Source organism: Panicum hallii, chromosome 9, assembly GCF_002211085.1.
Source record: "Panicum hallii strain FIL2 chromosome 9, PHallii_v3.1, whole genome shotgun sequence".
NCBI classification, from domain to species: domain Eukaryota; kingdom Viridiplantae; phylum Streptophyta; class Magnoliopsida; order Poales; family Poaceae; genus Panicum; species Panicum hallii.
The window spans coordinates 1,221,596-1,241,478 of record NC_038050.1 but is presented as its reverse complement, the minus strand read 5'-3'; the positions used below and the strand labels follow the sequence as shown (position 1 = coordinate 1,241,478).

Here is a 19,883-nt window from a genome sequence, read left to right as displayed (position 1 = left end):
TCTAACTCTTTTCTTTGACTTCTGTTTTCTCCAGCTATTTCTACCAATTTCTCCATCTTTCATTTTCTTCCTCCGTACATTTGAAATTGATTAGTGTGTTTCGTGTCAGTTGCATCTAGTGGAGAAGTTCCCTATTTAGTTCAACTCAGTTGCTGAGTTTATATTGCCTCCGAGAGTCAGAGCTTGCTGTTTTTTCTAAGCGAAGAGGAGCAGGGATAGCGGCTATTTGAATCATTTGTTGTGTACTAGAGGCTATTGACTTAGAGCTATCGATTTAGAGCTAGTTTGGCAGGGCTCCAGCTGTGGCTGAAACGGCTCTTGTTATGACTCTCTGATAAAGCGGCTTCTCTGATGGATATGGAGCTCTTTTGAAAAACGTTTGGTAGAACAGTTTTTCCTATCTTTTCACGAGTACATGGAAGATGTCAAATATGCACCAAGCTGTACGACTCGTTGTATACATCAAATTATATTCTCCTACAATTTATAGTGCGATTTCATAATAATATAATTTCATATGAAAAATATAGTAAAACTAATGAATATAATTATATAATGAACTAAACCAATAATTTTCTTTTCTCTCCTCCCTTTTTCTACCTTCCTCATCAGTTCAACCTTGCTCCTTCTTTATCATTTGCTTACGCTTACCCACACCTGCCCAGATGTGGCTCTGCTTTGCCCGTCCGTGAGCAGCTGCTGCGCAGCCTCCGCCGTTGCTGGTCGTTTGCTCGGAGCCTCGGACGCTAGCGTTCACTAGTTTATCTGTCAATGCTGGTACAGATGTCTTGCTGTGCCAGGTGCTTAGCTATATCTATGAAGGAAATACATATCTCAGCCATTTAAGTTCACCATATGCCATGCACGGAGAGAGAGGGATGAGAACATTGTTAGATTTTTTTTAGGTGCCCCTTTGTAATTTTCAAAGCTCTATTGCGATGCTCAAATACTTAATTGCAAGTTGCAGGATAATTCAGGCTCCAAACTTCTTTAGAGGAATAGATCACATTTGTGTCCCTTGTCCAGTATTTTTTCATGTACTTGTAAGATTATAAGGTTAAGAATCATTTATACTGCTTGATTCCTCACACGATTAAATTCCTGATTTCTTCCATGCATCTATTTCTAAGTTTTGGTGTTTTACTCTACGTCCCCGTGATTGTGACTTGTATGGAACTATCTGTATGCCCACAGAATTGTGAATCTCCGTTGAGTAATATCCTGTAAAGTTCTTCTATTATAAAATATTTTGTCTCTGAACGATACCTTTTGTACTTTTGTCTACCTCCATCAATTTTGGTACGATTTCCTCATATGGAACACTATAAATTATATGGTATTAGGGCACAATTAAAAAAAGTTGTGCACTCGAATTTGATATAAGAAAAAGTTAAAAGCAACTCGGCGCAAGAAGGCAAGCGATCAAGGCGTGAAAAAACTCGTAGGTCTAGTAGATTTTGTTGCTATCTGGAATCTAAGTTGGCCATTTATTTATTTACTTGGCTAGATCACTTTTCCTATCCGAGTCTTATAAGAGGGTTCCCTCTCCAAGTTATGCATAGCGAAAGGACTTCAAGATGTCCAGAGAAGGGTGAATAGGCTGATCTACAACTTTAAAATACTTTTTAAACAATCAGTAATCCAAATGTCCGGATACTCCGGATATATATCTGGATACTCCGGGTATATGTTCGGATACTCCGGACTTGAGGTCCGGAGTTTCTGGATATTATATTCGAAATGTCCGGGTATGAAATTTCAGTGACAAACTACAATAAAGATGCAAAAAATTTAGATCGAGTATAGCAAGCACTAGGGGTTCCTTATAAGTGATTCTCACCAACTGGTTCAAGCTAGAAGTTTGTAAATAAGAGATCAAACTCAAACCCTAAAAAGTTAGTCTCGCAAGTAAATAGATAACAACTTAAGTAAAGAGCACATGGAGAGATAGAGATTTGTTTTCCGAAGTTCACTCTCAAAGGAACTACATCTCCGTTGAGGGAGAGTTCAAGAGACAGTGCTCAAGAACTCCTATGCTCCTCACCTAAGGGCGAGACCAATGCTTAAGCCCAAGGTCACTTGCTATAAGTTCCTCCAAGAGAAAAAATAATTACAAACTTTCTGTGATGCTCACAACTTCAGCTGAGCATTCACAAGCACGCCTAGCCGTCTAGGAGCTTAAAGCTCCAGAAGTAACAAACTTGAATTCACCGGCTCGACAAAAACTAAGTACTCGAGAGAATGGAATAGCAGCTCACTAGCACGGATTACTTCTCTTGCAACACTTTCACTTGAGTCCCTCAAAGGAATCTCTCAAAAAATGAAGAAGGAGTGAGAGAGATGTTGAAAAGCTTATAAGGGTGTTCAGCTAAAAAAATGGGCAGGAGAGTTCTAGCTGAAGGGATATGGGGGTATTTATACCTTCAGTCATAAAAAACTAGCTTTTGGTGAAAGGGTATCCGGATATTCCGGGCATATGCCCGGATACTCCGGACATTGTCCCCGGACATTCCGGACAGAGATCCGGAGATCTGCCGTTGGTGAAAGGGTACCCGGATACTCTAGGTATATGTCCGGATACTCCGGATATTGTTCCCAGACATTCCGAACGTAAACTCGAAGACTCCGGTTTTAGCAGAGACACTCTCAAAATTTCATTTTGAAGTGATTTTTGTGGCTCACTAGTATTTATATGGGTTCTCTTGAGTAGTAGTTCTAAGTCAAAATCTAATGATCAAAATCCCTCTTGATAGTACGGGGTTCCTATACTCAAAAATAGAACAAAAGTCTACTTTGCGAGTAAATTTCAACCACCACTTTTTTATTTCCTTTCTAGAGGTCGTACTTCATCATATTTTTTGCATGTTCAATTTTGGCACCTGCACATATGCAAGATAACGAGATTAAACGTATATATTTTGTCAACTAAACACCAAAATTCACTTAGGGGTCTAGATATCTTTGGATAGGTTATGAAATATGGAATAGTTTAATGCATGCTGTAAGCCAAGACACAGATGGAAACATGGCTTCTTAGGTCACGCGGACTCTGTATTTGCTATCTACTATAGCTTTAGATTTAATTGGATACAGACTCTTTTAGGTAGTTTAGAATATTGCATCTTTATTGAATTTGATATGGACTCTTTTGGTTAATTTAGACCGTTAGATCTTCATCAAATTCAACGATGTAAAGGGAAATTTCTAGACTCTCTCGGCGAACATAATATTCCATAGCAAAGTAAGGTTTCAATTACTGCCGACGCAGAGCGGATCGTGGAGTTGAAGTCGAGCTACGGCATAGTCGAGAGATCTCTGTACTATGTAAGGTGTGAGGCTAGATAATCCCAACTGATAAGGCGTCAGACCCGCTGGGTAGCTGGGCAATGAAAGAGGTGACATGGTCTTGTTACCGGTTCTGATCCCAAATCATCAACCGAGGTGATGTACATTCATTTTGCATCGTTGCATTTCCTGGGCAGCAATAGGATAAGTGCATATGTGGCTTGGAGCGCATCGATCCGCTCCTCGTCTTCATCTTGTTGTGGCTATTGACTTCTATCGAATTATCCCATATTTAAGATGAATCAAGCTCCATCTGCCCAAGTCACCCGATGCTCCGCGAATAAAGCTCTAACAATCTAAAGATCACTAACAGACCAAGCAAGCGGACTCCGTCCATAGATAGTTTGATTAATTAATACAATATATATATATATATATATATATATATATATTTCAGACCAAGATTTGAGGCGCATTACCAAGTTACGTGGGAACTCTTATAAAGGACATGATGTTTTGTATCTGTTTATTATTACAATAAGAAAGGATGTCATATATACTCATGTATCAATCATATAGATCTTTTCCTTTTTTCAAGATCTTTTTATATCTCTATTTCAAAATTAAGTATGAATTTTTAGACCCTCTCAGTGAATGTGGTGGTTTCTTTTAATACTTACTTATTAATATAATAGAAGATAAGCAACCAGGCAAGGATGCACACAAATCCTTAAAAAAAGATTAAAGAAATTGCATCGGGTTGCATCATTTGATCGATCCTTTGGTTGCTCACTCATCGAAACCGTTAGGACCTTACCGGTGCTTTCAAAGAACGCGTCGATGACGTAATCGAGAGTAGCGAGGCAGGCGTGTGCAATGCAGCCAAACCAGCAGCTTCACTGCTCTTTCCTTCGATAATCCAAACCCATCTTGTCCCCTTCCATGTAGGATCGGCGGAGGGCCCACCCACAGCCTGACACCTCGAGGCGGCGGCAACTTGCGACGGCGGCGCCGGCCATCCTGTGGGCCGTGGAGGATGGCCCAAGGGATGGCCGGCGTCCTGATACAGTCAGTAGTGATATAGTGGGCTGTATCCAGCAGCGTCCACTATGCACTCCGAAATGCAGCCGAACCTACTATATTACTGCACGCAGATAGGGCCCAACCCATGAACACATTTTCAGCCCAGATAAAATATAAAGATGACCCCGCAAAAAAAAAGATAATAAAAGATGGAGATGAGGTAGGCCAAGTTTATTCAGCCCAGCGAAGTCCGTACATCAAACATGCTACATGAATGAAAGCTCTTCTTGACTTGTTTCTTTTTTTTTTGGGGGGGGGGTGATATAAAAAAGGATTAAAGATGAAGCTTAATGTTTTTTATTTCTAATAATCATCTCCTACACAATGAGCTAGATAAACATCAAGACAAATAAATGATTTTTTTGCAGCAAGCTAATCGAATTAATAATGACACAATACCAAGGCTACAACAAACATTATATATATCGCGCGCGCGAATCAATTGGTTACTAGCAACATTATGAGATCTCTCACTGTTTGGTCTTGGGCTTGGGCTTGGACGCTGCTGCCGGCCCCTGCGCCGCGTCGCCGGCGGCGGTCCGCTTGATGAGCGCGAGGGCGACGGACATGAGCTTCTCGAAGTCCTCGTTCTTGGCGAGCAGCGCGGTCTTGACGGGGGTGTTGGCGGCGCCCCTGCAGCTCTGGTCGCAGTCCCACACGTTCTGCTCCGCCGTGTCCAGGAACAGCTTCACGTCCTTCATCTTGCCGTCGTCGATCTCGCCGTCCGAGTCGTCCAGGTGGGAGAGCGCCTCCTCGATGTCCTCGGCGCACTCGTTCAGGCACTGCCACATGCCGTTGTCCTTCACCGTGTCCATCTCGCGCCGCGCGTAATCGCCCGCCGCGGACCCCGCCGCCGACGCCGCGCGGATCGCCGCCTCCGCCAGGTCGCGCGGGCTGGCCGCCGCCTTGGCGTCCGAATCCTTCTGGAGGGCGCTCACGCACACGTCCGGGTGCGGCGTCGCGGCGCACGAACCCTTGAGGTCCGCGCCGGCGCCGGCGCCGGTGCCGAGGGAGGCCGAGAGGAACAGCACCACCACCACGGCGAGGAGGGAGCCGCAGTAGCAGCTCATGGCCGATCTCGCCTCCATGACCGGCACGGCGATAGGTGGTCGATCGGGAACGCGTATGCTTGTGCTTGATCGGCCGGCGTCTCTCTCACTCGGAGCGGAGCCAGAAATAGAATGCACGGCTGGCGTGCGAGAGTATCGGAAATATATGCTGCGCGGCGCGGCGGAGCTAGCTCCATGGAGCCACCGTACCGAGGAGGCCGCGCCACCGTCTCGTACGCACCTGCGGCCGGGAGCGTTTTGCGAGCCAACTGCTGTGCATGGCATATAGGGCTACGGGAGATGCAGCTGCAGCGACAGTGTCAACTCGATCGCACCCGATTTCTGGTAACCGAGCGGTTGCATCGGCCCCGTCGTCTCCCTCTTTGGCGGGTCCGTTTCAAGGGCGCGCGTGGCTTATGAAGAAAACGGCTGGACCTCGATCCATTGGCGAATCTGCTTTTTTTGTTGTTCTTCACTTATTTTTTTCTGCCACCCATCTCTAATTCTCTATCAACACTAGCTTGCTCCTACTGACCATCCTCCCGCAGTCCTGCTATCTTTTAGTGCAACCTACATTCAACGGTGCCATCGTTTTGTCGTGCTGCCATACGACGACGACGACGACTCCTCGATCGCCACCACTCTAACGCTAACAACAATTTCAGCAGCCACACACCAACACCAACGTGTCGCCCCCCGACGTCCTTCCTACCTCTCGCGCGATTGTGTTGACGTCCTTCCTACCTCTCGTGCAATTCTGTTGACTATGATTCGATGGCGCATCCAACATGGAAACAGAGGGCACAAGCTGGAGGTGTCTCTTCGTAGCAATTGCGACTAGTCATTGTATCATCACATACATCTGCTGAAGATAACAATGTTCCAGAATAAAATAAAATATTTTAAAACAAGATAAAAGTATTTTGGGATAATTTGTTTTGCCTGCAATTTCTATCTCTGTAATATTATCCCCAACCTTTTATTTTATTTTGGAATATTTTATTTTATTCTGAAATATTACTATCTTCAACGAACATGTACGATGATATGACAGCTAGTCGCACGTGCTATAAATAGACATCCCGGCACAAGCTCCCTGCCCCTCCATGGAGAGGAGAGGAAAAGGAGGAATGAAAGTAAGATGAAAGAAAGGAGGGAAGGAATGAAAGTAAGATGAAAGAAAGGAGGGAAGGATAGAAGAAGATGAAGAGAGATGAGTTGTCAGGGCTACCAACAATATATTAGATTCAACATTTACTGTAAATTGCACATGGATACTGTCGAATTGTGTGACCTAAAATCTAGCGAGAGAGCATGCGCGGGGAACGAGATTCTAATATCGGATTAATGTTCTCAACAAGTTTAAGAATTTGGTATTCAAATTATTTTTTATATTTTTATTGAACTTTTCAATGTGGTACAGCTAAAATGCACTTTTGAATACATTTTTATATTAGTACTTGCTGGACAAAGTAATCAGTAATGTATTGGTATTTGGTAACCGTTTCATGGTATGTATTTTTTAAAATCACTGGAAGGGGTACAATTCATTGATAACACATGCAAATTGGTCATAGCTATGTTGTACAGTGGAATAGGAAAATGCAACAACGGTGTGACAGGTTAGAAGACACGTGCCAATAATGCACCATGCATCCGTCTTCTCATGCGTTGCGATTATGAATGGAAGCATCGGCGAGGGACAGGGCGACGGAGCACATCTTGCTGAGGTCCCCGATCTTGTCGACGATGACCAGCTCGCCGCCGCCCTCTATTCTGTGGCAGTTACTCATGCACTCGTCGCCGTCCGTCTTCGCCGCCGCCAGCCCCGACGACACGCCGGTAGCGGACGCGTCCTTGGACTCCTGCATCGCCGTCTTGGACCGCTGCAGGTCGGCCACCGCCTCCTGGAACTTCGCCACGCAGTTCTGCAGGCACTCCGGCGGCATCCCGCCGGGCATGTCGGCCAGGCCCTTCACGAACGTGACCGTCTCCGCGCCGCGCTGCGCCGCCAGCGATAGCGAGAGCTCCGCCAGCCCCGGTAGGCCGCCCTGTACGGCCGCCTCCTTCATCGCCGGGTCCGCCGACGACAGGGCCGTCACGCAGTACTCCGGGTGCTTCGTGTACTGCTTGCACGCCTCTTCCACAGTGACCGTGGCGGCGGTGCGCCGGAGGGAGGACATCGAGACGGCGAGGAGGACGACGACGACACGAAGGGAAGCAGCAGCAGCCATGTTGTTCGGCGCGAGCGGTGGCATACAGGAAAGGCGAAATCCTTGTCTCATGGAGCATTCCATTCCGTTCGAGGTGTTCTCTTGTAGCGTGAGGCCAAGAGAGGTTTGCTGCCGGATTGCACGGTGAGCCCGAGCGTACGGACGAGGGACACGGCAGGCGGTCAACGCAAATTGACCGGCTAAATTTACTCTGTTGGTGACTGTTCTGTTAGGTTGGTATGGCTTCAGATGAAGGTCGAAACTGGAAATATGTACAGAGCCGTGATGCTACAGCTTCTAAAGTTCTAATACAAAGTTTGTCTCTAAAGAAGTATTCCGTTTCAAATTTTGGTCACTGCTGCCATATGTGGCGAAATTGCAAGTTTACTGTTGAAGTGAAATCTGTTCGTTCCTCGGTATACACCTTACAGATTTTTTTGAATTGACCTTGGCACCTATGGTGTTCAAGTTTAACTTTTGTAAATCAAGTATATTCACAAAATGTCATTAATTGTGACACAAGTATTTTGTTGCATGTGTATTAACAGTAACAGGATCGGATTCTATCATGTGACCAACTGTTACAAAAAGAATCATTTAGTTCCCGTCATGTTGTATATTGAGGGATATACTCCCTCTGGTCGTAAATAGTTGGAGTTTCAAACAAAGTTTAGCCAAACCTTTTAAAACTTTGACTTTTAGCAAGATTTGTCTTGAGAAGTGCTTTCATAACCTTATAGATTCGCTTTATTTTATAAATATATGTTTTGAAAGAAAATAGTAGTCAAGGGCACACAGTATGTGGAGACTGAATTATGCCCAGTACGTCAAGCGTTTTTTTACTGGAGGGAGTCCTCTCTTGTAGTTCTCTTCTACGCCTTTTGTTTTGCGGTTTGATGGTCAAAATCAAACTTAGACGATAGTTGGATGATCTTACTCTCTTTTCTATAAGGTTCTCATACGCTTATTGATATCTAATGCAGAAAGTGAAGCTCGTTATGACAAAAATAAAAAAAGCAGGTGTCTCCTTTTTTTTTGTTCATTTTGTGTACAAGCACAGATGGAGTTTCAAAGATGATACAGCTCTTTTCTATACATGCCACGGGATGACAGGTACGTCAAAAAGAGATGAGTTGATCAATCAGTTCACTCAGGAACTATTTAGCGACTTCACAATTAATCAAATAACGCGACGCCAAAATTACAACGCATTGTAAGCCAGATGTATAGCGAGTCAATCTCTCAGGTGGAGGTCGGCGCCGGCGCCGGCTCCGGCTCCGGCGCGGGCCCCTCCTTCGTCAGCAGCTTGCCCAGCGCCTTCTCGCACCAATCCGGGTGCGCCGTGAACTGGCACGTCTCCTTGACGTTCACTGCGGCGGCCGCGCCCCACAGGGAGGCGGAGACGGCGAGGACGACGACGAGGCCGCGAAGACAAGCAGCACCTGCCGGGGAAGCCATGTCGATCGGAGGTCAGAGCGAGCCAGCCAAAGGGAGCTCCTTGTTTCATGGACCAGGGGGTGCTCTCTTCATCTCTTGTAGCGTGAGGTCGAGAGGATTCCCAGCGGCCGGCATGCATGCATGCCGGCTTGTGGAGGGCTGGAGGACGAGCCAAGCGTCCGGAGGACGTCCATTTCACGAGGTCAACGAGATGTTTTCCATTTTGACCCAATAATAAATTTATTACATTGTAGGTAAATCAGTACTAGTAGCATAACACGTGTCAACAATCAGGTTCAATCGTGCAATCGATTTGAGAGAGATGTGAGTGATAGAGAGAGAGAGAGAGAGAGAGAGAGAGAGAGAGAAATGCATGTAATGAAAAAGAATGGGATTAATCACAACTGAGTTTTGTTACAATATAATTCACAGGTCATTTGATGTAGTACATACAGTATTGTCATCGTCCTTCTGAAGCTGTTCCAACAACGATTCCATTGTACTTATATAACTAGGCATGTAATGCTCTTTAATCATATTCGGCGCGAGCCTTATTTTGCCATACAAATCTCTCGGCGTTTCGTAAATTCCGATGATCTCGTTGCTGCTGGTGCCCTCACCAGGAGTTGGGTCCGGCGGGGGCTGTGCAACCATGTGAATGATCCTCCCAGGAGGGAAGAATTGGCGCGAACCGCTGGCAGAAATCGGTTCTTTCTGTTTATCATTTCGGGTGCCATTCTGATTCAGAGCTTCTTCTCCTTCATTTGTTGTCGTGGATGGCTGATGAGTGTCCAATGTTCCATTGCTATCAGAATCTTCTTGTGATGTGAAGCCTGAAACAGCAGACTTCACACAGGTAACATCTTCAGTGTTAACTAGTGTGACCCTTTCTTCAGAGGTAACAACTTGTTGCCCGCTGCAGTCGATGCTGTGTCCATTTACTGGGGGCTGTATCCAATCTGCCGAATCTTTGAGCAAAGGCTGCATGGCAGAAGGAATAAGTTCTCAAAAATCATAATTTTAGTTTCAAATAAGAGATTTTTTTTATAGCATGCTCACACTATGGCAAAGTGACATAGCACTTACTGATGTAATCAGAAAACTCAAAGAGTCCCTTCTGAAAATATTGGTCGGTCGGTTCAACTGAAGTTAATATTCACGTTTACTTTGATTGCCTTGGTGAAAGAAGGGGTATCCCAGGAAACTCAGAAATAAGCAGAAATGTACTTGGCAGAAGTGAGAAGTGTGCAAAGGTTTTTTTTTAATGATTGCATTGTCAATGAAAGGATAATCACTGGAACCAATATGTACGGGCTACTAAACACTAGAAAGAAGAATTGCAGGCCCACAGTTGCTAGTGGACTAGTGGTATTGCTAGAGTTTGGGACGGCACACCAAAAATATTCTGTGGATCTGAACTGCTACTAGTACGTTAAAAAACCTGGGTGATTAATATTATATTTGTGTAGGACTCAAGATGTGCCTTAAAGACCTTTATTTCAAGATAGAAAAATAGAGATATCATTGTGTTAATGACTTGGTGGTTCCAGTAACCAAAGCAGCCATAAAATGTTCATGAGTAGAAGCCGGAGATTTTGAGGGATTTTACCTCAGAAATACTAGAGTCATGATCTGCTATCTTCTCGGTTGAATGAGAGATGGTAAGCATATGGGACCTGAAGAAGGCAACACGCTGACTTATACTGGAAAATAAACCATGGTGAAAGTGGCCCTGCACATCATCCAGCTTTGATGATACCATTACCTACATTAGAGAAATAAAAGGTCAATTTAAAACCAAAACATATTGCGACATCAGAAAATGATTAAGGCAAGAATTGCTGTTTTCTTGAAAAAAGAGATTTCAGCGAGGAGTACTTCGTAGTATTTTGATACTTTTACTCGTCAACTACTAAAGGAGTCTGTGTCAGCTAAACTCCAGTTACAGTTTATAAGCTGCGGCAAAGAGTTGCCATCAGGGTACCTCAGATCGCAGGCTCTCAGTGGAAACTTTTGAAAATGATGGTACCACATCATTTCTATTGACAAGAGAAGTGATGAATTCTTTGCCAGACTCCGCCAGCTCCCATGTCATACAGGCAGCTAAATAACATAAAAGGTACTTTAGAATTCTGGAAATCGTTTCCTACAAAGGAAATATGCTTCTGTCACTTCTCAGTACAGATAGCATAGATCTCACAGTCAAATATAGTTTCATTAACACTGCATTCAGCAATGACATTGCTAAAAGGCTTTATTGTAACTCTACTTTACAATCATGGTTAACTGATGCAAATTCAGGAATAAATTTCCAGAAAATAGTTAGCATGGATGACAATCTTGTGCAGTGACTTATTTACCACCATTCAAACAAAGAAAGACTAATGAAAGTGACTGAAAGTGACCAACTAGCCAACTTGAAACACAAAGCCGATGGGGCATCTCAATGCCAGACAAGATCTCCAAATTAAATCTATGTTCAACAATCAACAAAACTGAAAGTTTGTAGATTTCACTTACGAGGAGCAAATGCCAGACAACTGCAGGAAGAGAACTCATAATGCTCACGGAGAATACATGTCAGAATTGCTCCAATGCCAGCTCCCATTGAATGTCCAATGACCTAGTACAAAGGATAATACAAGTTGGATTATATCAATTTTAGACATGTAAACATGGTCTGGAAAGAAATCTAATACGATTATAGACTATACCCGCAATACCTATTAAATACAAGCTTATTATTTGTCCACAGCACTAATGCTAGCCTTATGCAGCAGTTTGAAGAAGAGAGCCAGATGAACTCATAAGCTTAAGAGGTACATGCCCTAACCACATTATCAGGCACCTCTAGAAAGCTCTACCGATAGCATACCAACATAGGTAGAAAATTAAGTAGGCCATCCTTTTAATTTAAAATTTCAACACAAACTAACAAATGCAAGGGCAAGTTTCCATTTGTTTCAGTGAAATGCATAAGTATAAAGCAGTGCTACCTCTTGACAACAAGATGACCTGGACATTAATAATTTAAGTGTCCTTACAGCCCATAAATCACCAACAGCTAATAGTTGCAAATTAGCACTGTCAACAACAAGCAGAGTAGACAAAAATAAAAGGGGTCGTGTATTCAGATATGGTAAACTCACATGTATGTGTTTCATTCACACGAACAGAATTAGTGAGGATTACCTTTATTTGGTACCCAGGAAATTCTTGTATTTTGTTATGAAGATGGGGAATAGCTAGTCTTGCAATCCAACGAGCTCCAGCAAGCATCCCACAGTGTGCATAACCTAAAACTACATTGCTGATCTGTCCTTCACTTAGAATTATATGGTGAAAAGGAACTTCAGCAGCAGTTGCTGCTGTCAGCCGCTCTTTAGTACTGATAGCACCCCGAATGAAAAGCAGAAAACACTTGGTCCTTTTGTCACACACCAGTGCGAAAGAAGGCTGCATGAGCTGCATTAAGCAATGAACCAAGAATAAGACACTTTCTAAATACATATGGGACTGAACGTTAATTATGACCTTACGCGCAAGTTAACGTCAGTGATACTTACTCACCCTCGACCTAGCCTTGTGAATGAGAATGTCTTCTTGTTTGTACCCACCAAACTTCAGAAATGCTGAAAAGGATTTCTTTGAGAAGAACATGCAAAGCTTCAAGTACTCAAGGAGAGAAGAAACTTCAGCATGTGCCTGATGGCCTCTAAGTTGACGGCAATCATTTCCACTATACTCATGCTGCAAATTACCCTGAAGTGGCACAGTCGAGAAAATAAGTTACCATATGTTTACCTCCATTGCCTATGTGTAAACTGTGTACAAGAGAGCATTACAGAAGCAAACTGGTAATATTACGCAGAGTTAAACCACTTTCAGCGAGCATTGTATTACGGGCCCATTTTTAATATAAGAAGATAATGCAGATGTAAGTCAACTTATTTAGCTGATTTTCAATCATGGAATAAACGGTTTGTTGACTTGACATGAATGACTTGGCATGGCACAAAGACAGAGCTGAATCTGTTGATCTTAATGCGGAACAATCGCCTGATTCGATAATATTCATGCAACCACAACCAAATAAACGAGATCCATCCAAAAGTTGAATGGATGTGTCATGAAAATGACTTAAGGTAAAAAAAATCATAGGTATCGTGCATCCCCAAAATCTGTAGTTCCATTTTGACGTCAAATAGAATGGCACCATTTGCTTTATGCCTTCAATAACATGATCACCATTCTGAACTTATATTACTCAGAAAACAGACAAATCAGATCTAATAGATCAAACTTCCAGACATATATGCAAAACCGATCTTAACTCGAGCTCAAGTACTGAGCACGTCATTATGATCGGGACACCGCAAGTGCCAGGATCCTGTGCGGTGATCGTATACAGGCACAAGCAACTGACCAATAATTCAAAAAAAAAATTACCCAAGAGAAAAGGAAACCCAAACCTGTCTTCCAAGTCAATGCAAGTCAAACCGTAAAATGGTCAGATGCTCAGCCTTTACACAAACACTTTCAGCAAGTGGATAATAGGAAACACTCTACTGAAACTCTGAAAGCAACTAGCTAATAGCTTCAGCACTGGAGCCAACAGGTCTCAGTTTCACCAAATGCAGAAGTTAACTACAGTAGCCATTTGTGCTTTGTGATCACTCAATTTTGAAAGCCGTTGATCAAATCATGCTTTGATCCAATCGATAACAAAGCAGAGCAAAGGAAAACAGAACACGAGCAGGAGAAGCAGAGAACATGACACGCTCAGAGATAGAGTGAACTAGATCATATGGAGAAATCTCGCACACCTGACGGTTCATGTGGCGCTTAATCCCGAAGGCGAGGCCGTGCACGCCCCATCGCCCGACAGTGAGCTCCCACGTGCGCCGCGCCGTGCGCGCGGCCACCGCGGCCGCCTCGCAGCAGGTCACGGGCTCCCTGTGCGGCCACGGCTCCTCCTCGCGGCCGCTCTCCGCTCCTCTCCCCCGCGCCGCGCCGGACCCAGACAGCAGCGGCGACGTCTCGTCCTCCTCTCTCCCCCTCTCGGACTCCGGCGCCGCCTGCGGGCGGCAGGTGAGCAGCAGGTACAGCAGAAGCGCGCCACCAGACGCTGCGGCCGCCGCAGCCGCGACGGCGGCGGGCATCGGGGGCCGGGGGCGCGGGGCGCCTCCGGATTCGCGGCGAGTGAGCAGGGAGGATGTGGGAAGGATTTGGGCGATCGCGAGAGAAGCGTTGAAGTTGAAGTGGCGACGAAGAGGAGAATGAGGGAGAGGATTTGTGCATGCTTTTATTTTGCGAAGGACCGACTTGTAAATTCTGCAAGTTGCAAGTGAGCCAGGCAGGCTTATTTTGTCAGCAATGATTTCGGTAGAAAAAGTTATCAATTTCCTTAGGACATATTTTGATTAACAGTAGCCTGCCAGGTGTTGATAGCAAGATTTCAAAAGTTGAAATGGACCGCTCGATGTGGTCCGGTCGTAATCATCTATACGCAATTGTGAAGTGGATATGATAATTTTACATGTTTCTAAAACAAAAAATGTTGGAGTGGTTATGGTTTCTTGCGACATTCACAGGTTTGAAAAGTTAAGCACAGGTGTAGTATTGGGACCATACAATAAGTGGTAGTAAGTTTTTTGTGTGAATTTATTTTGTTCTGTATACCCTACTAGACTCTTGCTTACCCGCAAAAAAAATTAACTAAACTCTTGTGTATCTGACCACTGCCAGTTTTTAAAATTTAGAAGAAAAAATAGAGTGCCTTTTAAAATTCAGAAGGAAAAATATAAGTGCCAAAATGGCTGCATATTTTCAGTCTGCCAATGCATTTCAGAAAAGCCAATATTTTTTTATTTTAACCTATTCTATTTAAAATATAATAATTTTATTTTTCAAAAAAATATATATCTTTTGATCATGCTATTTGGCAGCACTTTAAAACCTAGCATGATCCAGTTGAGGAGCCATGCTGGGACCCAAAGACTATTTCTTGTAATTTAGTTTGTCCATGTGCTATTATTAAAAGTGTAGAATAAAAAAATACTAAATTTAAAATAAAAATCTCTAGACAGCTTCCAAATCCCAAATCTGAAGTCCCAATGCGCTCGTTTTGTGAAAACGACCCCGTACAAATCTGTAAATGGGAGCCCACGGCTTTAGCGGGCTCCGGATGCTTATCGAATGCGGGCAACGGGTGGGCCCGGGAGGACAGCGTGGCTCACATGGTTGTCCATTGGTCAGATCGGCATGAATCAGGGAGAGCAGCAGGGCGGCACAAATGATTGGCCACAAACTATCCCCCTCCCACATTTTCGCCTGACGCCCATTCAGGCCGACTTGCGGGCCCGAACTCCGTTGGGGCCAGGATGACCGCTTGTGGGTAGCTTTGGGCCGACATCACATGATTTTTCAGTAAAAGAAACGCACGCAGCCCACTTGGTGGGCTGGAGTGGCTGCCTGGCTGGCGTGGCGTGCCCTGCGTCAGAAGATGAGTTTTTTTTAAAAAATAAAAATATAAAATTCGAAAATGGGAGCCGGATGGGAAAAATTCGGAAAATAGGTGCCTCCCGCCCGTTAATCGGGCGGGAGGCGTGGGGCCGGGGACCTCCAGCCCAGCGGGCGGGAGGTTCCAAAAATATTTCGAGGCCCCTCCCGAGGGCCTCTTCGCGAATAAGAAAAGTTTCTTATTCGCGAAGAGATCCCTGAGGCAAGCATCCCGCCCGGCCAGTGGGCGGGAGGTGCCCCTGCTTATTATTTTTATTATATTTTGTTGGAATTTATGTTTCATAAACTATTTAAAATTCAGACTTTTTTCAAATATAAGATTTATTCGCCATACTCTTATATATGCATATAAAATTTTAATTCAATTTTACGAAGAAGATTACTGTATCTAAAAATCGTACGAAAATGGTTAAACGATAACGTTTTGCAACGTAGAATCCAAATATTACGATAGTATGATACATGAAGCCATTAAAAATAAAATAGTATGATAACAAACAAGTTTAAATATACAAATACCAAGTCACAGTTATAATTACAAACACAAATACTGATATGTCTTTAGTCAATGCGGCAAATATTACAAATACACATACAGGTCTGATACAAACTCAACGCGGCAAATATTACACATGAGCAAACAACGGTAAAATAAAATTACAACTAAATGATGCCTGATGACGTAGTAGCACTCGATCGGCGACGTCTCCCACTCCTTGATACAACTGGAGGTGTTCCATCTGTAGCATCACCTGTAGGGCTAGCTTCAGCAGAACTGGAGCCAGCATCATTGTTTGGACAATATTTATATGTGTGTCCAATCTGATTACATGCACTGCAGCGCTGTATCCTCGGATGGAGCTCTGACTCATCCATATCATTACGAATACGACGTGTCTGACGGCGCCCTCTCTTAACCCGTGCTGATCTTGAGACTGGAATATATATCACAGGATTCGCTGTCTCAGTGAACGATCCAACCAAACGGAACCCGTAGATCTCATACTGCCAGGTGCTGGCAATTGTCTCCTTTCTGAAGTAATGGGAAACATATATATCGACAGGATATCGAATATCCGCACAAGCAGCCATTACGTGAGAATAAGGTACGTGCAGAAACTTTGGCCTCATGCATGAGCAACAACAAGTTCCATCAAACTTGAGAATGCACTCCTTTACAGGAGTTTGACGTCTCATGCCACGTCGCGCTCTGTCTTTAGGAGATACCTTAAACTTGAGCTCCTGTGTACCACATTGCGTACGTGGTGTAGCCGGGCGCTACCTGCCTTCTTAGTCATATATTTTGTCATCATTTTCCCAAAATATCTATCAGGATCTTGCATGAATGCCTGATTTTTAGTGAACCGATCTCTAAAGTAATCGGTACACCCGCGGACGATGAATTCCACAATTGCAACCAGTGGAAGCCCACGAACACCCCGCAGCATTCCCAACATGTGTGCTGAGTGACAATTGAGCATTCCTAATAATCTTTCCATTTACCCTTATAAGCATGCACCCGCCACGGACAGCCCTCCTTCATATATACCACATCGTACTTACGAGATTTGCACTCGACTATTTTAAACTCTCGCATGAGAGAGAGACCGGGACTTAACAGCTTTCTTGACCTCTTCAGTTGAGTGGTATCTCGCACCCTGAACAATTTCATTCTCTCTGCAATCCAAAAGCACGCTAGATCCGTCATCTACGACAAGATGACTGAAGTCGCTGCTTACCCATTCTTCAGGCACATCATCATCATCATCAGACGAATCAACATTCATTGCTTCATCCAATTCACATTCTTTATCTTGCAGCTGTTCAACAATAAAGGGTATGTTCTCGCCCTCATCAGCCACGCATTGAGGTGCTGCGGTGCCACCTGCCTCAATGTTTGCCTCCTCAAATTCTTCATCAATATTTTTATCCCCCGGAGCAGCTTCAATGTTTATCGAAGGGTTCTGGTGCACACTGACAAGAAGTACCAATGGCCATTGCCAATGACTTGCATTTTGCAGATAAGTTAACCAGTCCTCGTTGCTTGCAAGTGGCATCAGTTCCCAGATCAAAGCGTGAGTGGTACGATTTATGACGCACTGAACACTCACAGTGTGTGTCTCCTGAGTGTGTCTGCTGATTAATCCTTAATCCCCTCATTAACCAGTTGCATAGGGATTCAAATGTCCTCTCATGCGGTTTGGTAATTCCTCTGACCGCACAGTTAAATTCGCTTAAATCTACACCATTCGGCCCATAAATCACATTTCCTTCTCCGTAATATATACTGAAAATACCCTTCCCGGAAGACATATCTGTCAATCATTAATAAACTAGTTATACTACATATTAATACACAACGACCCTAAGTTTCAGCGATTCCCAGATTATATTTTCCAGAATCTAAACTATTCAAAATATAAATTATACTAAAAACTATTCAAAACATAACTACTCTAAGAAATATTTCCTAAATTGTAGTTATTTTTAAGTAATTATACGGCTAGAATGAGAATATACTTCCAAATCGACGTGTGAACAGGGCTTCGCCGCTTCCTCTTCTCTCTTCCTCTCCTCCCTTTCTTTTTTTTTCTGAATAAAATGACAATTTTGGGGCAGGTGGGGGCTTATATAGCCGGGGGAACCTCCCGCCCGACCAACAGGCGGGATGCCCCTCGGCACCACCTCCCGCCCGTTGGATGGACGGGATGCCCCCGCAGAGAACTCTTCGCGAATAAGATAACTTTTATTTGCCAAGAGACCCTCGAGGGACCTCCCGCCCGCTGGATGGGCGGAAGGTCCCCGGCCCCACGTTTCCCGCCCGATCAACGGGCGGAAGGTACCCATTTTTCGTTTTTTTCCCAACCGACTCCCCTTTTCCGAATTTAATGTTTTTTATCTTTTTTTTTATTCTCAGAAGATCGCTGGCGATAAGGCCGGTAAGATTTCAATGAGACTCTGACAACGTGGGCCTTTTGCAGTGGGCCGCATCCAAATGATTCTGGAAACTCAGAGGATTCTTCTTCTCATTTTCTTTTTCCAACCAAGAAGACGCCATGAGCCCATGAACTTGGTCGATTTCTGTGCTGCTTTGGTTGGCATGGCGACTTGCAAGTCCATATACGAGGCCCCGTTTGTAGCCATGGGATTTTACAGTGGCACCCCAGTATTTAGGGCATCCTGATCTGGTTAACACCGAAGGTAACCCTGTTCCAGAACCTGAACATGTCTTTCAACTAAATTCATGATTGAAACCGAGGTCAAGCTAGCTAGCTACATGAGTTCTCTGATTTGCAATTCAGGCTAGAGCTACCGCGCCAACAAGTTTTCGACAAACCTACTGCATTGGTACGTGAGGCACAGGCACCTGTGGGCTATGGCCTACTCTGTATTTGAAAGTCTCAAGGCATTTTCTTTTACAGTGGTTTTATTCCTTCTCTGTCAACCAGTAAAGGTTGCCGAGACATTGCTGTCAGGGTCTCACGGCTCAAGAAGCTTCAAGTACAACTCGTCAGCTATTTTTTAGTCGCCACAAAACATGACGTTTACATTCCTACCACACGTGGATTAATCGGAAAATCGATGCATGTACAAGAATGACAACGATGCAAAAGTAACAGTATGAGCTATGAACAAGTTGCTGCTTCATGCAGCCGGTAATTAACACTTTATTATTCCTTTCGCTGGGAAATAAACTAGATCGTTTGAACTGTTGGAAGCTGAAACAAATCTGTGCCAAACTTTTGTTGTTCTTGGGCATGACGAGTTCCAACAGGAGCCAGGCGGGGTGGTTGAAACCTGAGCACCGAGTGCAGAGCGGAGCGTGTTCCCAATCCGATGATCTGTGCACCCACCAAACCAGGAGTAATATCGATTATTATTGTTATACTGACTGCCACCGGTCATCACCGCCGATGGAGAAACACATCGGCGGCGAAACCAAAACCAGAAGGACGCGAGGACTTTTGCTCGCCTCTGGCAACCTAAAACCTTCGGACGCTGACGGTCGCAGCAACAGGTCAAGAGTGTCGTCCAGTCCCCGCCGGTGATCGCAGCTCTGCGTCCAGTCCCGGCCGGTTATCCTTGAAAAAAAATCATTCCAGAATTCAAAATTTATCTCAGCAAATCATTTTACCCGAAAGTGCACATAAATGTAAGAATCAACTACTGCTAAATATAGATAATAAATATGAACAAATATGATTATTTTACCTTCTTATTAATCTGTCCTAAAATTTTTAAAATAACTTGTATTTTGTATTTTAGGACAGAGAGAGTGCTCGGTAGCGGTGAC

At 44.1% G+C, this 19,883-nt stretch overlaps 3 protein-coding genes across 3 annotated transcripts; all 3 read right to left on the bottom strand.

Annotated features, from left to right (window-relative positions):
- Positions 1-4,838: 4,838 nt before the first annotated feature.
- LOC112875556 lies at positions 4,839-5,456 on the bottom strand. The gene has a single exon (XM_025939438.1). It carries the CDS (start codon positions 5,454-5,456, stop codon positions 4,839-4,841), a length of 618 nt encoding a protein of 205 aa, XP_025795223.1.
- A 1,625-nt stretch (positions 5,457-7,081) lies between these two features.
- On the bottom strand, positions 7,082-7,651 carry LOC112875544. Its single transcript, XM_025939423.1, has one exon. It carries the CDS (start codon positions 7,649-7,651, stop codon positions 7,082-7,084), a length of 570 nt encoding a protein of 189 aa, XP_025795208.1.
- A 1,792-nt stretch (positions 7,652-9,443) lies between these two features.
- Positions 9,444-14,354, bottom strand: LOC112875984. Its single transcript, XM_025940006.1, has 7 exons — positions 13,894-14,354; positions 12,638-12,829; positions 12,260-12,532; positions 11,588-11,690; positions 11,052-11,170; positions 10,677-10,832; positions 9,444-10,048 (listed from the first exon to the last, which is right to left on the bottom strand). The coding sequence occupies exons 1-7, from the start codon at positions 14,227-14,229 to the stop codon at positions 9,494-9,496; spliced, it is 1,734 nt and encodes a 577-aa protein (XP_025795791.1). The 5' UTR covers positions 14,230-14,354; the 3' UTR covers positions 9,444-9,493.
- Between the last annotated feature and the right edge of the window lie 5,529 nt (positions 14,355-19,883).

What these genes read in the sequence shown, in the direction of transcription:
- LOC112875556 (XM_025939438.1), bottom strand. Translation starts at nt 5,456, where the DNA reads ATGGAGGCGAGATCGGCCATGAGCTGCTACTGCGGCTCCCTCCTCGCC.
- LOC112875544 (XM_025939423.1), bottom strand. Translation starts at nt 7,651, where the DNA reads ATGGCTGCTGCTGCTTCCCTTCGTGTCGTCGTCGTCCTCCTCGCCGTC.
- LOC112875984 (XM_025940006.1), bottom strand. Translation starts at nt 14,229, where the DNA reads ATGCCCGCCGCCGTCGCGGCTGCGGCGGCCGCAGCGTCTGGTGGCGCG. An exon ending in AGCGCCACATGAACCGTCAG is followed by an intron (nt 12,830 to 13,893) that starts GTGTGCGAGATT and finishes GTGCCACTTCAG; the next exon opens with GGTAATTTGCAGCATGAGTA. An exon ending in TTCCTGGGTACCAAATAAAG is followed by an intron (nt 11,691 to 12,259) that starts GTAATCCTCACT and finishes CCTTTGTACTAG; the next exon opens with GTCATTGGACATTCAATGGG.